The sequence below is a fragment of the Peromyscus leucopus genome, chromosome 8b, assembly GCF_004664715.2.
Source record: "Peromyscus leucopus breed LL Stock chromosome 8b, UCI_PerLeu_2.1, whole genome shotgun sequence".
Classification (NCBI taxonomy): domain Eukaryota; kingdom Metazoa; phylum Chordata; class Mammalia; order Rodentia; family Cricetidae; genus Peromyscus; species Peromyscus leucopus.
The window spans coordinates 95,009,700-95,032,154 of NC_051086.1; the positions used below are offsets into that span (position 1 = coordinate 95,009,700).

Here is a 22,455-nt window from a genome sequence, read left to right on the forward strand (position 1 = left end):
GTAGAGCTGCCAGCCCGCTCCCCCATATGACCCAGGCCATCCTTCCCGGCTCAGTCACTGCCCACCCTGGCTTGCCACGAGGTCTGAAGCTGTCAGGAAGATGGTGGTCCCTGGGTACCTAGCCTTACTCAGTCAGCAGGATTCTTCTGGTTTCTTTTGTTATCAGGGAACTGTTCGCATTGTATCAACTTAGTATTGCTTCTGTTAACACAGGTTCACTTTGAACTTGACCGTATATACTGAAGAGGAAACTTATCTCATTACCACCCTGAGGAACAAGAGCTATAAAACCAGACATTTGGTCCCCTCCCTCAGATTTGTTCTAATCCTTATGAAAATAAAGGTGATAATCAATAAAGTATAAAAACACTGCTGTAAACCTCCAGCTGAGGCAGGAGGATCAGTGATCAAGGCCAGCCTGAACTATATATCAAGACACAAAATAGTTAGATAAATTAACTGTGTATCTTATGTGCCATACACACACACACACACACACACACACACACAGAGAGAGAGAGAGAGAGAGAGAGAGAGAGAGAGAGAGAGAGAGAGAGAGAGAGAGAACATGTCTTCAAAGTCATCACTGTGTGTCTGGACCTCACTCTGGAGCCTCACAAAGGATGGTAGCTGTGGTGTAAGGGATAAAGGGTGCCTGGAAGGTCAGAGGTGGTGACTCAGACCTTGAGCGCTGGGGGCGGGCAGGAGGGGACGGACCAGAGAATAAAGACGGAAACCCGCATGATGTGTTGTATGCTCGGTGCTTGTTCTGCTCAGTACACAGTGTCGTCTGTCTGGGGAGGTATGGCAGTGTGAACCTAGTAGATATTGGGTAACACCAGGCCTACGCGACTTCCCGTGGCTTTGGACCTGTCACTGGACTTCTGCAGTTAGGCAGCCATCTCAGAAATGGGGACCACAACCATGCCTACCAGACAGGAGTGTTGAGAGCCTTGGCGATGGTGGGGGGGCCTTGGAAGCCCATGACTGAAGTACCTATGGGAGCTGTTGTCCTTGTAGTTTAGTGAGAGAAGCTGGGTCCTCTGGGGCTATGAAGAGGCCTGGGCCACAGCCTGAAAGAGTGTGCTGTATGTGTCAGGGTGGCTCTTTGCCTCCTCAACACCCTGTGTGTGTGTGGGTGGGTGGAGTGTCCATCTGTCGTTATTGGTGGTAGAATGGTTCCTGTGTGTGTGTGTGTGTGTGTTTGCGTGCGCGCGTGCTTGTGCGTATGTGTGTTGGCACTGAGGTAGCTAGTCTTGACATGGGGCTCAGTCTCTTCTTTCCTCCTGTGGTTGGGCGTCAGGGAGTGTGGCCTGGCTGCGGGCCTGGTAAATAATCGTGTGGAGGGAAGAGCGCTTTCGTGAATCTGGCCGAGCCCCAGGATTCCCAGCCTTGTCTCCTTCTGCCCTAGTCTATCCTTCCAGAAGTTCTGTGGTGGGACAATGTTGGTGTGACTGCAAGCCTGGCTGCTGAGGCCTGACGCTTGGTTGACACTCCATGGGCTGTAGGTGGGATGGATGGAGACTGCTGTCTCTCACTGGGGTGACTTCCGGGGGAGAGGGCAGGTAACTCTGTATTCCTTGTCCAGAACATGGCTGGCATGGATACCCAGCAGGGCCTGCCTTCCTTAGGGGTATGAGTAGGGGGAAGCAGGGCTTGGGGGGGGGGGCTGGGAGCTGGAGGAGGAGGCTGAGGGAACTCGGGAGGGGGTGAAGAGTGTGGAGACCTCAACCCCCGGCCTCCCCCACCCACTTCTGTTTGTCCTTTGTCCCCTGTACGTCACTTGTGGGTCTTGAGCTTGCCTGTGTGTTGGGAGGAGCTTGGAATGGGGAGGGGAGGGAGAATTTTGTCTGCCTGCTTCCTCTTAAGTTTGTTCCAGTCCATCTCTCTGTCCTCTCTGTGCCCAGCTTCTGCTGTCTGTCCATCTGTCTGTCTCTGGGGAGGGAGGGGAAGGGAGTCTCTCTACCCCAGATTTTGGGCCTCCATTCATCTCTGGGAAGAAGCCCTGTGACTGACCTTTGCCCTCACCCCACCCCCATAATTCCCTGGCCCCTGTCCTATATAACCCTCAGCTGGAGGATACAGTCCTGAATGTACATGTGTGGGGAAGGGGCTCATGGCTCCAGCCTCTCCTTCGAGAATGTTCTAGAGCACAGTGTGGCTCCTTTCCCTATTTTTTTCTTTTTCTTTTTTCTTTCTTTTTCTTTTTTTTTCGAGACAGGGTTTCTTTGTGTAGTTTTGGTGCTTGTCCTGGATCTCGCTCTGTAGACCAGGCTGGCCTTGAACTCACAGAGATCCACCTGCCTCTGCCTCCCGAGTGCTGGGATTGAGTGCTGGGATTAAGGGCGAGCGTCACTGCCGCCTGGCTTCATTTCCCCATCTTCAGGAAGGGGCGAGTGTGCAGTTAGAGAGGTGACCAGGACTCCCCACCCCTAACTGTTCCCCTGCCCAACAACATCCCCTGCCTGCTCCAAAGCCCACCAAAGAGCAACCTGCATCCAGGACCTGCTCCCTGACCCTACCTTGGAATTCTAGGTTTATGTCATATACTCTTCCTCCCCCTTTCCATCTCCCGAAGGCCTCTCTGCCCTATCAGACCCCGCCCCGTCCCACAGGGATCCTTGTGGGGGATGGGCAGCCCCCTGGCGTGGCACCCTGGTGACCCTCCATCCTCTCCCCCTCTCGCAGATCCGGAGCGGAGCAGCCCCCCCATGCTGTCTGCCGACGATGCCGAGTACCCTCGGGAGTACCGGACCCTGGGGGGCGGGGGCGGCGGGGGCAGCGGGGGCCGGCGCTTCTCCAATGTGGGGCTGGTACACACCTCCGAGCGGCGGCACACGGTGATTGCTGCCCAGAGCCTGGAGGCGCTCAGCGGGCTCCAGAAGGCGGATGCTGACCGCAAGCGAGATGCGTTCATGGACCACCTGAAGAGCAAGTACCCCCAGCATGCCCTGGCCCTTCGAGGTCAGCAGGACAGGATGCGGGAGCAGGTGAGTGTGAGCAGAGGCGGGGCTCTAGGGGGTCACCCAGTGCTTTATGGCTCTCGGGCAGAGCTGGGAGCCTGGAGTTGGGGAGTTTTGTCCCTGGGCCGTGGCCCTCCTTGATCTTTTCTGGAGCCTTGGGGAGAAAGGAGTGGGGCTCAGTCTCCGAGTCCCAGCCATCTGCTTGACACATGGAGTGTGGGTTTGGGCAGAATGTGGGAAGAAGGGCTGGGAGCTGTGTCTTGGAGGCCAAAGGAATGATGCAGAAGAAGAGGAAGGACGCTTTGGGCGCTGAGGATACTGGGCCTGGACCCAGGGGGACAGTTGGAATGTTTGGCTGTAGCACCTCTCTCAGGCCTGGGAGCTTCTGAAGGCTGGATCTAACCTGTCCCCAGTCCTAGCCTGAACAGAACCCAGACCCGGGGCCACTACTTCCTTTGAGAACACAGACTGTGTGACTGAGCTGGAAGCCAGTGTGTGCCTTGGCTCTCTCCTGCCCCCGCCCAGTAAGGTTTAGGGAGGGGCTGGTGCCTGTGCCTCTGGCCCAGGACCTACATGGGGTCGGGGATCTCTCTTCTCAGCCTCCCCCAGCTTGGACTCCTTAATGCCCCTCACCACTCAAGCACTAGCTTTCCTCTGAATCCTTCCTCTCAGGACTAGTGTTCTATGTTTAGGCCTGCTTTGGTAAGGGGGCCATTATGGCTGCTGTGTCCATCTCTGGGAATCCCGGGGTTGTCCCCTCTGGGAGAAGGTGAACAGTGGTCCACTCGCCAGTATCCCTTCAGTCACATTGAGGAGTGTTGGGCCACAGTTCCTTTTGACTAGGGGTCTGAGGAGGGACATGCCCCGCCCCCCAGTGCAGAGATCAAGGACATACTGCCATATTTCTGGGACCTTGCTTGCCCCCAGACATCCTCTCTAGTTTGGTCTGGCTTTTGCACTTTCCTGGCTCCAGAGTTCCCCATTCAGGTTGGTGAGGATCAGGAGGACTTTTAGACTCACGTAGGGCCCTGACCTCCTTAGCTGGGGGAAGAGAAGATTAAACATTGTGTGAGGGGTCCTGGTCAGCTGGGAGGGGGCTTAGGATCAGGGATATCAGTTACCCAGGCCGTATGGGAAGGCTACCCGGAGGAGGTGGGACCCATATGAAGGCCAGCAGGATGAAAGGGTTTGAACAGAGGAAGAGAAGGCCGTGTCACAGGTGCTGGGGAAGCAGCATGGACTTGAGTGGATTTGGAGCATGGCACAGGAGTCCTTCTGGCCCGGACAGAAGACTAGGGGTGGGACATGTGGTACCAGAGTGACAAAGTGGGGTGAGTCGGGCGGGACAGGAGGGTTATATTTGTTATGGACAGTTTATCGAATCTGGGGGTCGGGAGGCTTGAGGCAGGAGGAGGAAAGGAGTTTGGACAAAGGGGGAGGGGAGACTAGGCAAGGGTTGTTGGTTGTCTAGATCTATAAGGGAATGACAGGAAAGGACACAGCTAAGGGCTTGGTACTAAGTGCTGGCCTCGTAGCAGGAGGCTGTGGGTTTGATTCCCAGCACTGCACAAACTGGCTGTAGTGGTGCGTGCCTGCAATCTCATTGCTTTAGACGGGGAGGCAAGAAAATCAGAAGTTCAAGGCCATCCTCAGCTACCAACCTGAACTACATGAGACTGTCTCAAAAACTAAAATCAAACTTTTTTTTTCTGTTTTTGAGACAGGGTTTTTTCTGTGTAGCCCTGGCTGTCCTGGAACTTACTTTGTAGACCAGGCTGGCCTCGAACTCACAGAGATCCACCTGCCTCTGCCTCCCGAGTGCTGGGACTAAAGGCGTGCGCCACCACCGCTTGGCTAAAATCAAATTCTTGACTGATGGGGAGACAGATGTCAGTCCCTGGGAAAGAAGCAGAAATGGGTGAGAATCATGGGGGTAGGGTGAGGAGTTAGGAGGGAGTTTCCTAGGATACCAAGTGGACACTTTATATACATTTCTGGACTCCAGAGGGACCATGGCTTCAGGAGACCTGAGAGGGTGGAGACAGAGACAGAAGTGGGGGTGGGGCAGAATATGATGGTCAGAGATGGGGCTGCGGGCGAGCGGTGCCTATACCTCAGAAGTCTAAGTGGGTCTGGGCAGGGGTCAGAAGAAGCAGCGGCCAGTTTCAATGGTTTGGGGGTCAGGTAGGGTGAGGAACTGGGCACCCTGGTTACTGTCTGGGAGGTTTAGCAGAAAAAGCTTCAAGAGGCACCAGCCAAGTCTGGCCTGGAACATTTATTTATGTATATTGGTAGGTGGAGGCTGGTAAACACTCAGCAAATAACCAGCAGATACTTCTGGAGTGAATGGTAGCTCAGTCATGCTCAGGTTCATCCCTTTTATCTGTCCTGCTCCCATCTGCTCCTTTACAGGCTTAGTGGCAGGACCCAGGGCCCTTTCAGTTGGATGGAGTATTCTAGCATGGTGTGAAGCTGGGCAAACATTTGGAGGAGTGGTTGATTGACAGAGAGACGACTGGGGGGGGGGCAGAGGACCAGGGGCAGGAGGAAACAGTCCTGGAAGAGTCAAGTCTGGTGGCCTTGGGTAGAAGGAAGTCTCCTTTACAGAGATGGCACAGACAACAGGAGTTAGGTCCCTCCTGTCCAGTCCCCATCACTGTGAGGTTAGAGGTGACCTCCTTAGGAAGGAAAGAAGGCAGATCAAGGAGTGTGCAAGAAGGCAGTTAGGAACTAGAAATCACGATTCTATCAGGTGGTGAAAAATTGTGTCCTGTCAGAGGAAAGACAGACATGCAAAAAAAAAAACAAAAACAAAAACAAAAAAAAAAAAAAACTTGGGGCCCTAGGTAGAGTGCCAGCCGCTGTGGAGGACCCGCCTCCATGACTCCAAGCCCCCATCCCTTCTGCCAGAGCTCACCCCTGGAGCATCCATCCCTGCACTGTTCCATCCCCAGCGGCTCCTGCCCGCTCCCCCTAATGGGGTGTCCCTTGCTTCACACACACAGGTCGGCGGCTGGACCGTGGACCCTGTGTGCCTCCTCAGCTCCCTCTGTTCCCACCTCCACGGCGATTCCACCCCCTCCGGGGCTGGCCAGCCTGCCCAGGTGAGCCACCCATCTCCCCCCAAAATCCATGGCGGAGCTTGGCTTTGGGGAGACCCTTTTTTTGTAGGGGGGGATATTGATATATTTTTATTTTGCACCCCTTCTCTTTTATGTATGACCCCTCCATTTTCAGCAAACTTCCATGCCCCCGTATTCACATCTCACCTGATTGATTCCTTACTCTCCCCTCCCCAAATCTAGCTGGAACCTTTTTGAGGGATAGTTATGATTTAAAAACAAACCCATGGTTGTTTCTCTCTTTTAAACAAGAGAACCTAGTCTTGTGTTCTTGGGCTTTTGGGAGCCTCTTATTAATGCTCATCTTATTACCCTGTCTATGCCCCACTCTTCGGTTCTGAGTAGAGCCTGCCCCCCCCCACCCCCGTCTGACCACCAGGAAGTTCTGCGTGGTGTCTTTCTATCACCCTTCTTGTCATTTTTAAAGAACTAGGGTGTCTAGCCCTTGCTTCTGAGCCTGTTTCCCCATTCCTCAGCAAGCCTCATTTTCCCTGGTAGGAGAGTATATCTCAGCATATGCTCCCAGCTCAGGCCTGGGCACTGCCAGGGGAGAAATACCAGGCATGGGAGGGTCAGAAGTTCAAGCTGTACCTGGAGCCAGGGAGTTTTGGACTCGATGGTTATGGTCGTAGGTAGGAGAAGGGCAGCAGCTGCCAGGTCCCTGGATGGAAGAAGTCCGGTTCTTCATGCACTGGAGTGTGCCAAAGCTGGACTTTCCCAGGGGAAATGAACCGAAAGGATGTTGTGACCAGCTAGGAGATTATGAGATACTAGAGCCGGGGGCACCCGGGCTGAAGGAACTTGTCTAGCTTGGCACACTGGGCATCATTCTGAGGGTATGGAGCCGCTTCCTTTCCAGCTCTCAGCTCCATTTTAGCTGAATTTGGGAACAAGAGAGCAGGGGGTGTGCCCGTTCTTAAGGCTGGATGACAGGTGGGAGAGAGTTGTCCCGAGTGGCCGAGTGTGGTGGGGACCACAGACAGACAGACAGAGGGTCGGGACAATGATAGTGATGGACTGAAGACAGGCACAGGGTGGTGGACAGGTAGGTCCCTGGTGCCTCAGGTTCCTTAGATGGAGTGTGGGTCAGAGCTAGTGCTGGGGAAGGGCAGGAATGAGGCTGGACTCGAGTGGGCTGAGTTGTGCCCCGTGGTGGAGCTAAGGTCTGTCTGCCTGTCTGGAATTCTGCTCTGATGGAAGGAAGGAGAGTTTATAGCGGACCTTTGTTCCAGAGCTTAATAATAAACACAGCATCGTGTCATCTCTTGATACAGCTTATCACATTCCTCCCCACCAGGGATAAGTCTGAGGCTCATTTTTTGTAAAGCTGAGGCACAGAGACACCCAGCAAAGGACCAGAGTCACACACAGCAAGGCCGGATCAGAGGCCAGCAAGGAAACTTAGGCATGCTGGGCCTCCCAGACTCAGTCCGGGATTAAGTCATGGAAGGATTAAGGGGGCAAAAGGGCGCTGCTGAGCGGAGGCTAAGGGCCAGCAAGGTGGAGGTAACTAAGACCTTTGGGGATGGGTACCGTGAAGAGGATCCTGGGAAGGGACCAGAGGTTAGACCAAGCCACAGCCCCTCCCCCCGCGCTTCCACAAGGCTGTCTGTCTAACCTCCCTCCCTCCTGCTGCAACCCGAGTCCCGGGCGGCGGGCCGGCGTATCGGGTGACCGCGGCGACGTAGCCACCAGCCTCCTCGGCTCTTCGGCGGGGCTGCGCCGGCGGGGCCGCGCCACGGGAGGGGGCCGAGAGGGGATGCGCACGGCAGCGCAACGCGCGGCGCCAGGTGGAGTCGCGGTTACCGGGGCGACCGGGGCCCGGGCCCGCTCGGCGGCGGCGGCGGCGGCGGCGGCTCTCGCACTGCAGCAAAGGGCACCGGCGGCGGCTGCGGAGGCGGCCGGGGGAGGGGAGAGCCTGCGCGGGTGGGAGTAGCGGGCGGTTCTCCCTCCCCGCCCCCCCCCGACGCGGGACCGGGCTCCGCGCGTGCACCTGTGGCCGCAGGTAAGGGCGAGCGGCTGTGGGGACTCGGTAGCCGAGTGGGGTTCGGAGGAGGAGGGGGGGGCGGGGACCTGGAGATCGAGTCCCGATCCACGGTTCCGAGGACTGGTCTAGGGGTGCGGGGCGCGCGGCTGCAGCGAGTTCCCTTCGGATCTCGGAGAAACGCCCCCTCCCTTTCCCCACCGCAGCAGGTGCCTTCCACGTGGGTCGGCCCCTTCCCCCAAATGCGGCAGGCGCCCCCTCCCCCAACCTCGGAAAGTCATGACCTTCCCTGGGTGCGCCCCGGCCCAGGGCGCCGTGCGGCTCCCGCAGCGCACCCCCTTCTCGCACACTCAGCCTCCGCAGGGCTGCGAACCCCTAGGGGAGGGCCGTGTGCGGCGTGGCGGCTGCAGGCTGGCGGCCACCCGGGCCCGTGGCGGAGCCCTAGGCTGGGAGCTGGCGTTTCCGTGGACTTGGATTTGCAGGAGTTGGGAGGTGGGTGTGTGCGTCAGTCTGGGGATCAAGGAAGGGGGTGCGACTCGTGGGTTGCCTTCCTCTCTGGAGGATGCTCCTTTGGGGCCTGAGGTCAAGGAGGGGTCATGCGGACACCTAGCCTACCCTAGGATGTCTGCCCAGGGGAAGGGGAAGGAGCTGAGGTAAGGTGCCCGTGGGGACCCGTCCCGCCCCTCAAGGGCTGGAGTGGGCGGAGGAGGCCCCGCTGTAGGGGAAGAGACGAATCCCAAGACTAACTCCTGGAGAGGTGAGGTTAACTCCTCAGCCCTGGAGGGAAAAAGCTGTTTCCTCCACTCTAGGGCAGTTAGCTTACTTCCTGGGCTCCCTGGGGGAAGTCCCCTCCCCCACGGCTGAGAGCTTGGTCCTGGGGGATGGTTGGTTGGCTCCTGTTTTTGCCTCACCTCCGGCAAGCCTTCACCACCCGCGCCGGGTCCCGCTAGTCTCTCTCCAGTGCCCAGTGCAGCTCTACTTCCCCGGTCCCTGAGTTCTGGGGAGGCTAGCCTCCCTGCACGTCCTCGAGATGTTTTGGTTTTGGTGATGTTTTTGTTGAGTGAAGGGAAGAGGGACCCTGGGTCCCTTCTGTCTCTGCCTTATTTATTAATTTATCTATCTATTTATTTATTTAGAGACAGGGTCTCTCTATATTATGTAGCTCTGGCAGTCTTGGAACTCTCCTGGTAGACTAGGCTGGCCTCGAACTCTCGGCGATCCGCCTGCCTCTGTGCTGGGATTAAAGGCGTGGACCACTATGCTCAGCTCCCTGCCATTCATTCTTTCAGGGGTTTTTTAGACCTGTGTCATTCTGGGTGGGGGGAGGCTCAGAACAGCCGGGGCCAGGAGTTGGAAGGAGCGGGGCCAGGCCTAGTATGAAGAACTACCCCCTGCCTGCTGGCCTTGCCTGGTTTGCTTGATTGGCATTTATTCATTGCCACAGATTTGTCGAGGGTATTGCTACATACCGGGTACTGTGCTGGGCACAGGCCGAGGAATCTACAACTAGGAAGGGGGTCAGGGTAGGGACCAGAGGTGTCCCTCCTGCACCACGAGGAGGAGTCTCTGCTTTCTATCTTCAGGGAAGGCCCCATGGGTTAACGCCTGGAAGGGTGGATGATGGCCCATCTCCCCAGGGACTTCTTCCCGCTGCAATTTTCCCCTACCAGGACAGAGAGTTGCTGGGAGACCGTGTACCTGGTTCCTGCTGGGACCAGCTGAAAGGATCCCTTTTCCCCATTTGAAGAGAGGACCATGGAAGGAGGCGGGGCTTGCTTGAGAAGGCTCTGGCACTCAGAGCGGCAAGTTACAGGGCTGAATGGCAGTGTCATGAATCCATCCAAGTCCCCCAAACACAAACATGGCTTCTCTTCCATTTGTTCCCTTCCCAGAGCTAGCACGATCTTTCCCAAACACTGGTACCACCACCCTGTCATCTCCCTTGGGCCTGTTTGTGACCCAAGTCTTCCAGCTGCTGCCCAGTGGGTGTGTACAAGCTTGGAGTCCACAGTGGGGCCTAGTCAGTGTGGCTCTAGCCAGGTCTGGCCTGCCCATCTCCTAGCAACACCAGTTGGACCTCAGTCATCTGAGTCCCTTGTGCTGAGACAGGTGACCAAATTCAGGATGGGACAACTTTTATTGCTCTCGGTTCAGGAAATCATCTCCCTGACTCACAATGATGGGGCCATCATAACCAATGAATGGATACTGGCTAGAGGTACCACAAATGCCCTGACCCTGCTCGTAGAGGGGAGCAGAGAAAGGACATTTTCTCTGAGTCTCTGTGTACTCCATACATTGCTCTGATGTTAAAAAATTAAACTTAGTATGTGTGTATGGGGGGGGGGGAGTCTGATTGCCATGGTATATGTGTGTGGAAGTCAGGACAGCATAGGGGATTTGGTTCTCTCAATCCACCATGTGGGCTCCAGGCATCGAACTCAGATCACCAGGCTTGGCCGCAAGCCCCACTGAGCTGTATTGCTGGCCCTTGTGTACTGTTTTGTGTTTATTTCTGCAGCTAGAATTTGTGTATGTGTGTGAATGGGTGTCCTTGCCTCTGTGGCTCTGTGGTATGCTGAGGGTGGTGTGACTGGTCTTAGACCCTCTGTGTCTTTGGGCATAGTGCTAGCTAGGGTTTTTGGAAGTACATGTGGGTCTGAATCGGGTCTCAGTGTGGATGTGTCTGAGTTGCTGTGTGTTCCTGGGGCCATTTCTCGTGGCTTCCCTTAGTGCTGTGCACCTTGGTGGGTGTGTTTGTTGTTCTGGGCATGTTTGTGACATCCTTGTCTACCCAAGGATGTGTCTGAGTCTACCAGCTCCTGGCGGGAACAATGTGGATGGCTCTTGTACCCACTGTGGGGTGCGTAGGGAGTATGAGGCTTTCTCTGCAGAGCCGTCCATCATTTCTGGTCTGCAGACTTGACTTTCAACATAAACCTCTCCAAGTCCTCAGCCCGGCTCTGATGTCTCCGTTCAGTCTACTCTCCATGCCTCCCCTTCTGTCCAAGGTCACAGAAGCCGTGGCTCGAGTCTTTAAGCCTTGCCCCTTCCTGTGGTATCTGAGGGCATCCCTTGTCACCTTAGGGGTACCCTGTGTCCATACAGCCTTTGCTGACCCCTTTTTCTGCCTGAAATGTGGGGCTATTTTTCATCTTTTGGAGCCAGTAATTTGGGAGAGAGAGGGATTGTGGATCAGGTATGTGTGCAGTGTGGTGGCAAACTTTAGTCCAGATCCAGATTGGCATCAGTAGGAAATCTGTACCCAGCAGTAGCCATCCTCAGCCCCGTCCCAGCTCCTCCCTGCTCCCAACACATCCAGGGGGCACAGGGCACCACAGCATGGTGTCCTCCCAGCGGGAAGCCTCCAGGTCCCTCTCCTCGGCCATTGGCTCTGAGGCCTGGGGAATCTTGTCTGCCCCTGCCAGGCACCCTGGGATCAGGCCATCTGCTGGATCTGTCCTCCTGCTGAGGCTGGCACCGGTCAGCAGGGTACCCTCTGCTTTGCCAAGAACCAGCCCGCCCTCAGGGCTGTCCTTTCTTTGTTACTAACCATCTGGAAGGACCTTCCGGTCTCTAGGGAGGGCAGGGCGACCCTGGGTTGCCGGGAGTGAGGAGAAGCCTCAGGGTCCCCTTACAATTTCTCTGCTGTCTGCGTAGCTCCAAGTGCTGCCCCGGCTCCCCAGCCACTGCCCAGTGCCAGAGGTCACTGGCAATGGTCCACTTTCCTCCACAATCCTTGCACATCCTGGCACACAGGCCTGCCTGCTCTGGCCTTGGTCCCAGCTGCCACCATCTACTCCCTGTCCTTAGCTCTACTGGAGTCCTGTTCCTTTTGCGCGGACTCATTGCCGTGTTTTCTGTACTTTGGTCTGTAGCTGCAGCTCCCATTGCAGACTGCCCAGTGTCTGGCCCCCGCCTTTGACCCCTCACTCCCATCTGCTCCTTCCCAGTCCCCCTGCCTGTTCCAGGGTACCTCCTGAAGCCTTATGTGGGTCTGCTCACCACACCTCTCCCCCATCTCCAGCCCTTCGCTTTCCTGACCAAGCTGGAATGCCATCTTTTCTGGGACATTTTACCTGGCCTCCCACACCAAGTGCCGCCACCTCTCAGATCCCGCCACTGCCCAGACTTCTCACTGCCCTCCCCGAGAGTCTTTGGCTGCCTCACAGTCATCTTTGCTTTTCCTTTACCGGTAGCTCTCTCTGAGGTCAGTTACTATGGCTAGAAAGACACTTAAAACATCTGGAATGTTCCATCCCGCTCCCCCACCAGCAGACCCAGAACCTGCCCATCCTTGGTGAACCGGAATGTTCCAGCCTCAGGAGAGAATTGAGAGGCACAGGCATTGCCTACTGTCTGTTCCCCAGAGGGTGGAGGCCCATGACCCAGGGTTGTGTACTGCAGACCTCTGTCCTGTCCCTGCGCCCGCTTCCCTGGTAGCCTCCTCATAACCATCTCTTCTCTTATTCCCATCAGCAACCAAACTACTGGAGTTTCAAGGTCAGTGCGCGATGCTTCTGCCTCTGTGACCACTGCATGTCCTGTCCCCCCCACTCCCCACCCCCCACCTCTGGCTTGCACATGCTTTGCACTGGGGTGTGCGTCTGCAGGGGGCCCCCTCCTTTGTGGGCGGTGGGCCTGGGGCTGCTGGCTATGGCTGCTGCTTGGGGGAGAGTCTGGGTTTGTCTGCCAGGGGCTTATGGATCCGGAATGGGAGTTTTGCCACCTCTGCTGGAGGTTTGGTCTAGAGATGCTCAAGTCCCCAGCTCTCCCAGCCTGCTGGGAGTGAGAAGGACTCCCGACACTTCTCAGCCTAGAGAGTCAGCTGACGGAGGCAGGAACCCAAATGCATGAGTTCCCCGTGGGCCCTGGACCCTAGATTCACATTGTCCCTCAAAGGAAGTTCTCATGGCTGCCTTTCTTACTTCCCACCATGTCAGGGCCAGGCAACACACTTGTCCTGTACCCTTAAACTTGTTCACCTTGGGGGCCAGGTCTGGGGAATGGATGCCTTCTTACTGCCTCTGAACAGTTTGTATTACTGAGAGCTGGAATGCTTTCTTTCTCCCAGCTCCCAGGATACCATGGTGTCCCTTAGGCACTCCCTCCATCTTCCTTGGTTCCCACCCCCAGAGCTGGGTGAGACAAGGTCTGCTGTGGCTTATCATATAGGAGGATCTGTGGTCCCTGGAGTCGCAGACATTATGAGAGGGTAGCAGGCTGTCACCCAGACTGACCAGGTGTCCTGGGTGCAAACAATTTCTTTTCTGTAAGTAGCCTTTGAATCAGAGAATCATGGAAGCCTGTATCTGCCTGTCAGCCTGCCTCTCTGGATGGGGCAGGAGGAAGGAGAGGGTTAATGCATGGCCTGCGGGTCTGATGGCCCGATGGTGAATGCTAACCTGATACTAATTAGCTTAGTGACCAGCTGTAACTTACAGTCCTCTGGGCTTTATTTTCTCCTTTGGAAGGTGAACAGTGTCTTCATCATAGAGGGGTCCCCCCACTCCCCTTTTGGGGATTAAATCCAGGCTCTTGAGCATGCAACTCTTCAGGGGTATTGTTTTTGTTTGTTTGTTTTGCTTGCTTTTGAGATAAAGTCTCCCTGACTGGCCAGGAACAGGCTATATAGGCCAGGCTGGCTTCAAACTCACAAAGAGCTACCTGCCTCTGCCTCCTGAGTGCTAGGTTTAAAGGTGTGCGCCACCATACCCAGCACCTTTCATTTTGAGACAGGATGTCACTAAGTTGTCCAGGCTACGTCTGTAGTTCAGACAGGCCTTGCTTGTGGTCCTCCTGCCTCCGCCTCCAGAATTGCTGGATCACAGGCATGTGCCATCAGGGCTAATTCAGAGTTGTTGAAAGATTGAAGAGATGAGAAGAATGCCTGTCTGAGGCAGTTTGTCCTGTTAGCAAGCTTTACCTGGTAGCTGATTTCATCAGAATCAGAGTCATGGCTGCCGACCTGATGCCAGCCTCTGGGTGCTCCAGTCGCCTTAGGCTTCCATGGGAAGTCTGGAGCACCAGGCTTCCTTCCACTCAGATAGATTATGATTAAGCGACTGTGAATCCTGGAAAGAGAGTTTGTGGATCCTCCTCTCTGGTGCTTCTGCCCAAGTCTGTAGAGAGCTGTTGGGAGCCCAGACCTTGGTTTCACTGTTCTAGCCCTGGCTCCTTCTGCCTGGTCTCAGGCCAGGTCTCATTCGCTCCTGGGTGGAGCAGGTCCAATGGCTGAGCTCATGCCTCCCTCGGCAGCCCCGTCCTCTATTCAAGTTCAGGTTGAATTCCCGTTTCCTTCCCTTGCCACCTTCCTTAGCCAGGACACCTGACCTGTGACCAGCAGCCAAATGTGGCTGTCCTTGCGGTCAAACACCAAATCATGAGCTTATGTGAAACATTCTAAGATTTATTTTGTGATTTTTTTTTTTTGTAACTTTTGTTCAGTTGTCAACTGTGAATTTGGTAGACGCCATGTCAAAAGTTGGACATGCCTGCTAGTGGTTTCTAGATGTTTCATTTTCTCTGCCTTGGTGGAGGCCAGGGAGCAGACAGAAGCGTTAATAGAGTTTCCTTCTCCTTGGAGTCCCCCCCCCACACACAGGGTTTCTCTGTGTAGCCCTGGCTGTCCTGGAACTCTCTCTGTAGACCAGACTGGCCTCGAACTCACAGAGACCCACCTGGCTGTGCCTCCCGAGTACTACCACTGCTGGTTTATGGTTTTCTGTAAAAGTAGAAAGAATGGAAAGGTGCCCATGGGTTAGGATGGAGGCAGGAACAGGCAGAGGAAGGGATGTGACTGTCTCTTTTCCCTAGAGTTCCTGTATTTGTGGCCAGCCATCCCCAGGGTCCTGCCCTCTTCATGCAGTTCACCCCATCGTATTCCTGACATTCGTTTGTGTCCCCCACTCTACCTAGTGGCCACCCCTATCCTTCATCTGTGCCAGCTGCTTCATTCTGTCGCCTTTCATCGACCCCAGCCTGGCAACCACTGACCTTTCAGTTGCCTGGCAACCCCATGCCCACCAGCTTGATGCAGACTCCCTCACGCCTGCGTAGGTTGCCCACTGCCGCGGCTTCTCTGGGGATGAGGTGGGAGGGGCCTCTGTCTCCGTTGGTCAGCCTAGAACTGAAGCCTAGGCTCTGAAGTCTGGACACAAGATCTCCCAAGCGGGCCCAGTTCATAACACCACCTCCCTCCTTCCAAGACCCGTTTTCTCCCTGCCGGTCAAGGTATTGAGCTTGAGGCTCGAAGCCCCCAAGTCTGATTTTCCATGGCCCCACATTCTCAAGGCCTCTCTGAGGACCACAGGGCACACGGCTTGTCGGAAGATGCTCTCCCACTGTGCTGTCCCTTTCCAAGAGTGCTAATTGGATGAAACATTAAACTGGCTTTAATAGGAAGGCAGAGATTAGTTAAGGGATAATCAGGATTTGGGGGAAGAAGGACTGGACAGAAGAATAAATTATTCCCTTTTAGAGGTGTTTGTTCGGAGAAGTGGTCTTGCCTGTAATCCCACACTCAGGAGGCAGAAACAGGAGGATAGACACAAGTTTGAGACCAGCCTGACCTATATATCAAGTACTTGGTAGGCCAGTAATGGCTCCATAGTGAGATCCTGTTTCAAAAACAGAAAACATAAGAGAGATGCCTTTGCTATTGTCTTTTTAATTGTATAAGTAATATATCCCAATTATTCAAAATTCGGTTTCATAAAAGAATAAAATGAATAAAGAAAAAAATGAATAAAGAAAGCTCTCTTAAACTAGGTGTGGTGGTGCACGCCCTTAATCCCAAAACTTGGGAGGCAGAGGCAGGCTGATCTTTGTGAGTTTGAGGCCAGCCTGGGCTACAGAGTGAGTTCCAGAACAGCTAATATATATAACCCCTTGAAAAACCAGGAAAGAAATAAAGGAAGAGATTTCTCAGCCCTAAGACTGCAGTGTTGATGGTTTCAAGTGATTTGTGTGACTTAAGTGCTAAAAATAAGTTTATTTGTGTTAGTTTGTTTTCAGACTCAGTCTCACAGTGTAGCCTCAAACTCATGGCTATCCTCCTGCCTCAGCTTTTTCTCTGCTCGGATTTTAGGCATGCACCAACATACTTGCCTGTGAAAATAAGACTATTAAGTACAGTTGGACAACATGTTTAATTTTTCTCATGGCAGTAAGCTTACATTTGTATGTATAATGCACATACCACAGAAAGATATAGATTTGATTCATTATCTTACTCCTTTAAATAATGTAAATGAGAGCTGAGCATGGTTAAGAATGCCTTTGATTCCAGCACTTGGGAGGCAGAGGCAGGCAGATCTTTCTATGAGTTCAATGCCAATCTGGTCTACTTAGCCAATTCCAGGTAGCCAGGGCTACACAGTGAAACTCTGTCTCAAAAAATAATAACAGGCCAGGTGGTGGTGGTGCACACCTTTAAGCCCAACACTCGGGAGGCAGAGGCAGGTGGATCTCTGTGAGTTCGAGGCTAGCCAGGTCTACACAGAGCAAGATCCAGGACAGGAACCAAAACTACATGGAGAAGCCTTGTCTCAAAAAACCAAATAATAATAATAATAATAATAATAATAATAATAATAACAACAACAACAATCTAAACTCGGTGTGGTGGTGGCGGCAGTGCATGCCTTTGATCCCACCACTCAGGAGGCAGAGGCAGGTGGATCTTTATGAGTTTGAGGCCAGTCTGGTCTACAAAGTGAGTTCCAGGACAGCCAGGGCTACACAGAGAAAGCCTGTCTTGAAAAACAAACAAAACCAAGCAGAAACAAATTAATAATAATAATAACAATCTAAACCATGGAGCATCTATATAGTAGCTGGGTTTATTGTGGGAACTGGGGCACATGGCAGAGGTTGTGGCCCTGGGTGACAGCCAAAAGTAAGATCTAGAAAGACAATGGAAATAAGGAGAGACACCACCTCCCAGGAGAGGAGGGTGGGTTCGGTGGTGGGGTGGTGGGAGGGGTGGTCAGGAGGTCTTGTGGCATCCTTCCCACTGAGCTACAGCTCCAGGCCTTTATTTCAGGGAAGGGTTACCGGGAATTGAACTTAGGGATCTCCGAGCTATCTGTGACATCCTTCCCAATCTCAGCTCTAGATCACTTTTAGCTATGGCTTTAGGGAAGGGGCTGTCATACTCATTGCTAGGGGAGGCCAACCAGGCTGTGGGACAGTATTTGTATCCCAAGGAGGGGTGGAGTCCGCACAGCACACTTGTGTATCCCACCTGGCTTTGCATGGAAACCGAGTGTACCGTTTACTTTCAATTGTGGTTCAGTTGACTCAAGGGTTTGGGAGACTCTCCCCAGTTACACAATCCTCTAAGTCAAGAACTCTGGGCATGGACACCTCCCCGTGCTGAAAGCCCGGGGTCTCTCATTCCCAAGCCCTCCCCCCACAACTCCATGAAGAATAAATCCGCCGCTCACACACCCGCCGCTTAATTAATGTCTGGAACTAATGCTCCAATTTGCTCAACAATTCTGCTGCTCACCTCGGTGACAAATTTACGCTGTTGTTGTTCGCTGGAAGCTTAAAATAGCAGGCGTGCCCATGGGTCCAACTCAGATGGCACTTGTACGGCTTCCCAGGGTGCCCGAGTCCTTTGCCCACTGCCTACCTCAGGGTGTCCCAGGGAAGCCAAGGCCTTCGAGAGTTGGGGGATCTTTTCTGCAGCTGCCCAGCAAGTCTGGAACCCAGGAGACCCTCCTCTGAATGTGTGTGTGTGTGTGTTGCTGGCTGGCCGGAGCTCTGTGGCCCAGATGGAGGCAGTGGCAGAGCGAGGGATGGGGGTGGGGGCTCATGCCTGGTGCCTCTCGCCCTGCCCTGCCCCTGCAGACACGCAGCTCGCGCCATACTCAGGGAGCCCAGCCAGGGCTGGCAGACCAGGCAGCCAAGCTGTCCTACGCCTCGGCTGAGTCGCTGGAGACCATGTCCGAGGCCGAGCTGCCCCTGGGCTTCAGCAGGATGAACCGCTTCCGACAGAGCTTGCCTCTCTCCCGCTCTGCCAGCCAGACCAAGCTGCGCTCACCAGGTACTGCCCAGCCTGCTCATCTTCAGGCCCTGCCACAGCTCCTCCCTCCGGCTCCTCCCGCCCTTTGCTACCCCATCTCCTGCCATTCCCTCCTCTAGCGGCAGTCACCTCCTCGAAGTCCTCGCTGTCCTCGGCGCTCTTTCTTTCTCCTCTACTAGACCTTAGCATACCCTTGCTGGCCCTGATGCTCTCTCAGCCTCCCCTCTATTCAGCCCTTTTCTCTTTCTACTAGGCTTTTTCCAACCCCCCCAACCCCCCCCCCCCCCGCCTCCGGGCGTTGTCGCCAGCCTCTCCAACTTCCCCGACTTTCCTTCACTTTCTGCCCCATCAGCTCCTGCCCCCAGCCCCATTTCCGCGTCTCCAGCTGCCTGGGGTCGGTGGGTGCTTGGAGAGGCGGGCCGCAAACCGGCGGCATGAGGAGCGCGTGGGTGCACTTGCACTCGGGGGCAGCCTCCGGCCTCAGACCTTGCCGCTGTGGGACTGATGCCGCTCCCGAGGGCTCACCGCACTCGCCTGGCGCCAGGCGAGCTGATGGAGGCAGTGACCGTGAGGGCTGCGTCTCCTTCGCAGGGGTCCTGTTCCTGCAGTTTGGGGAGGAGACGCGCCGCGTACACATCACGCATGAGGTCAGCAGCCTGGACACGCTGCACGCACTCATCGCGCACATGTTCCCGCAGAAGCTCACCATGGGCATGCTTAAGTCGCCCAACACCGCCATCCTCATCAAAGACGAAGCTCGGAACATCTTCTACGAGCTGGAGGACGTCCGGTGGGCGAGGCCCCGGGGGTTGGGTAGATTTTCCCACACATCTCCTCTGAAGAGTGCCGGACCTCTGGTGGCCCTTCCCTAGATCACTGTGCACCCTCTCTTCACCTTTGCCTCCTCTCCCGAAGCCCTAGCGCCCCGCCCTTTCTGCTAAATCATCCAGTCCTGCGGGTTCCCACTGGCAGGAAGCCATGGAAGTGGACAGGTGGAGACCCCCCTCCCTCCCTTCCTCTCTCTCTCTGCCACCCCCCCCCATGTGCTTGCTTGCTGGTGGCAGGGATACCCCTCCCCCCAGGCACCAGGAGTCACTGAGCTTAGGAAAGGGTTGGGTGTCAGGGCCTTCTTGTTTGCCCGAAGTAGCTGCTGCCAGCTAGGGAGAGGGAGCGCATGGTGACCCTCTGCCCCTCTCTACCTGACAGGGATATCCAGGACCGCAGTATTATCAAGATCTATAGGAAGGAACCACTGTACGCAGCTTTTCCTGGCTCACACCTCACCAACGGGGACCTCCGGGTATGTCTGGGGGCGCCCAGGGCACTGGTGAGATTGGGCAGGTGAAATCTAGGCAGACTATGGAGCTACAACAGTTTCCGAGATGGGAACCGAGGGGCTGAGACAGGCTTGTCCTGGTATAGCTGTGAGGTTGTGGGAAGTTCCACCCCACTGCTCACCTGTGGCCTCCCTCACTGTCCGTTCAAGACTTCTCCAAAGGGCTGTTAGAGACTTCAAGGCCTCTCCCCCAGAGACATCTTTTTCTCTTCTCCTTCCTGGTCCCCATCAAGGATGGGCTGAGGGCTGCTTTTCTGATGTCTTTCCATCTGCCGGGTTACTCCCAAGCTGGAGTACTGATGGGCAAGGGGCCGAGGAGACAGAAGGAGACAGGACAGAGGGGGCTTCCTAGGCCTGATTGGGGGGAGAAGGTGAGGTGCCGGCTCCTCAAACAAGGCGAAAGAAGTCCCCTTTGTGACCGGCTCCATGGGCTTTTCGGGCTGTTTTCTGCGCAGAGAGAGATGGTGTACGCGTCGCGGGAGTCGTCGCCCACGCGGCGCCTCAACAACCTGTCGCCCGCATCGCACCTCGCATCCAGCTCGCCACCTCCTGGGCTCCCATCGGGGTTGCCGTCGGGACTGCCGTCGGGCTCGCCCTCGCGCTCACGCCTCTCCTACGCTGGGGGCCGCCCGCCCTCTTACGCCGGCAGTCCGGTGCACCACGCGGCTGAACGGCTGGGAGGCGCCCCGGCAAGCCAGGGCGTGAGCCCCAGCCCCAGCGCCATCCTGGAGCGGCGCGACGTGAAGCCCGACGAGGACCTGGCGGGCAAGGCGGGCGGCATGGTGCTGGTGAAGGGCGAGGGCCTCTACGCCGATCCCTACGGGCTTCTGCACGAGGGCCGCCTGAGCCTGGCCGCCGCGGCGGGGGACCCGTTCGCCTACCCGGGCGCGGGCGGCTTGTACAAGCGGGGCTCCGTGCGCTCGCTCAGCACCTACTCGGCCGCCGCGCTGCAGTCCGACCTGGAGGACTCGCTCTACAAGGCCGGCGCCGGCGGCCCGCTCTACGGCGATGGTTACGGCTTCCGCCTGCCGCCTTCGTCCCCGCAGAAGCTGGCCGATGTGTCGGCGCCCTCTGGGGGACCCCCGCCCCCGCACAGCCCCTACTCGGGGCCGCCCAGCCGCGGCTCGCCCGTGCGCCAGTCCTTCCGCAAAGACTCGGGCTCCTCGTCGGTCTTTGCGGAGAGTCCCGGAGGCAAGGCCCGCAGCACCGGGAGCGCCTCGACGGCCGGAGCGCCGCCTTCTGAGCTCTTCCCTGGACCTGGGGAGCGCTCCCTAGTAGGGTTTGGGCCGCCGGTGCAGGCCAAGGACACAGAGACCAGGTGAGGGGACCTCAAAGGAGGAGGCACTGCGGGTGGTGGTGGTGGTGGTGCAGGTTCTCTCTGGACTTAGGTCACAGCGGGTAGCCAGAGTGTCTTCGGTGTGGCGGGATGGACACTGGATGGATGGGTGAAGCCTCAAGTGATGGCAGTAGAGACCCAAGTTTGTATTTATTCCCCAAGCCTCGGTTTACCGGGAGGGAAAATGGAGTGCTGACTCAGCCGTTTTTTTGTGCCCAGGCTGCAGCGAGCGCTGTCCAGCACAGGGCCCCGCTGAAATTCACTGGAGCAGGCTCGGGACGGGCAGGAGTTGGGCTTTTTGTGTTTGTGTTTTGTGTTCTTGAGACGGGAGTCTTGCTATGTAGCCCAGGCTACTCAAACTCAGCAATCCTTCTGCGTCAGTGTGCCCTCTGGTGAGAGAGGCCGTGGAGAGCTAGGAGTTGGGTCCTTGGCTCTGGGTTCCTGTTCTGTGTGGCCGCCAAGGGAAGACTAGCTGCCCTCTGGCTGCTGCTAATCTTAGGAGTGGGCGGGTGGGGCCACAAACTCTCCGGAGCCCTTGCTCAGAGCCACCTTCCTCCCCAGGGAGCGCATGGAGGCCATGGAAAAGCAGATCGCGAGCCTCACGGGGCTGGTGCAAAGTGCCCTACTGCGAGGCTCAGAGCCTGAGACCCCAAGGTGAGAGCCCCTCCCCCAATACCACAGTCAGGGCCTGGGCTTGAGGCAGGGATGAGGGCAGTGAGCCACATTAGAAGCTCTGGACTCAGTTCTGCCTGTGTCTACTTTGTGACTCTGAGTGACTTCCCTTTTCTGTGGCTCTCTCCTAAGATCAGGGAGCTCGGGTGACATTTGAGGCCCCTCAGCTTTGATGGTCTGAGGCCAGCCCAAGCTCCCGTGACCACTTTCTTTTCTTGCTGTCACAGTGAGAAGATCGAAGGCTCGAATGGAGCAGCCACCCCTTCAGCACGTGAGTGACCCTTCTCTTCCTCTCAGAGTCTTAGGATTAGTTTGCTAATCCTTAAACTGGGCTACTAGCTACGTCATGGGGCTTTCCACAGATAAATGAGTAGCCAGCCATCTTACTTAGCCCAGGCACTTTAATTGCGCTAGGACTTGCCACCACTTCGGGTGGACAGTCGTAGCCACGTGCCTCACTGCCTGGGTGTGGGGCCAGGAAGAGAGAGAGAGGATGGCTCCTTCCCCTCACCTTTTGCTCCACTTCCCTTACTCGCTCATCCTTCTGGTCCCTCTCAGCAGCGTGTGGATCGGGTAGTCGGAGCAGTGGGGCTACTCCGGTGTCGGGCCCTCCCCCGCCCGCGGCCAGCAGCACCCCTGCAGGGCAGCCCACTGCCGTCAGCCGCCTGCAGATGCAGCTGCACTTGCGTGGTCTACAGAACAGCGCTAGCGACCTGCGCGGCCAGCTTCAGCAGCTGCGCAAGCTCCAGGTACCGACCCCCACCGCACCCCCACCTAGGGGCTCTAACTCCTCTCCCCCAGCTCCGCCCCACCATCCCCCACCACCCAGCTCTGGTGGAGTCCCGCATGGTTAAGTGGTCTTTCTTCGGGCCCCTTTCTTCTCTTCCCTTTCCGGTTTCCACTTCCTCATTAAATCTTGGTCCACTCACCGAGCCTCGACCCTTCACTGACCCTCAGTCCCCTTCTCCCTCCCCCATGCACCATCCCTTGAGGCTTGTCCCAACTCCTT

The 22,455-nt window shown here is 56.0% G+C and overlaps 1 protein-coding gene across 15 annotated transcripts in view; it reads left to right on the forward strand.

Moving 5' to 3' along the window:
• Srcin1 (SRC kinase signaling inhibitor 1) overlaps positions 1 to 22,455 on the forward strand; it is a 77,151-nt gene that overhangs the window by 21,648 nt on the left and 33,048 nt on the right. For 9 of the 15 annotated variants that reach the window (XM_037201347.1, XM_037201349.1, XM_028869077.2 and 6 more), the window contains 10 exons: positions 2,689 to 2,990; positions 5,969 to 6,067; positions 12,549 to 12,572; positions 17,928 to 18,123; positions 18,694 to 18,892; positions 19,309 to 19,402; positions 19,894 to 20,756; positions 21,336 to 21,428; positions 21,674 to 21,717; positions 22,005 to 22,195. In XM_037201347.1, coding sequence (XP_037057242.1) covers positions 2,689 to 2,990; positions 5,969 to 6,067; positions 12,549 to 12,572; positions 17,928 to 18,123; positions 18,694 to 18,892; positions 19,309 to 19,402; positions 19,894 to 20,756; positions 21,336 to 21,428; positions 21,674 to 21,717; positions 22,005 to 22,195 — 2,105 coding nt within the window. Of the gene's footprint in view, positions 1 to 2,688; positions 2,991 to 5,968; positions 6,068 to 7,831; positions 8,091 to 12,548; positions 12,573 to 17,927; positions 18,124 to 18,693; positions 18,893 to 19,308; positions 19,403 to 19,893; positions 20,757 to 21,335; positions 21,429 to 21,673; positions 21,718 to 22,004; positions 22,196 to 22,455 lie in introns of those variants that run through there. The other 6 variants (XM_028869081.2, XM_037201352.1, XM_028869078.2 and 3 more) reach the window with 5 other exon arrangements.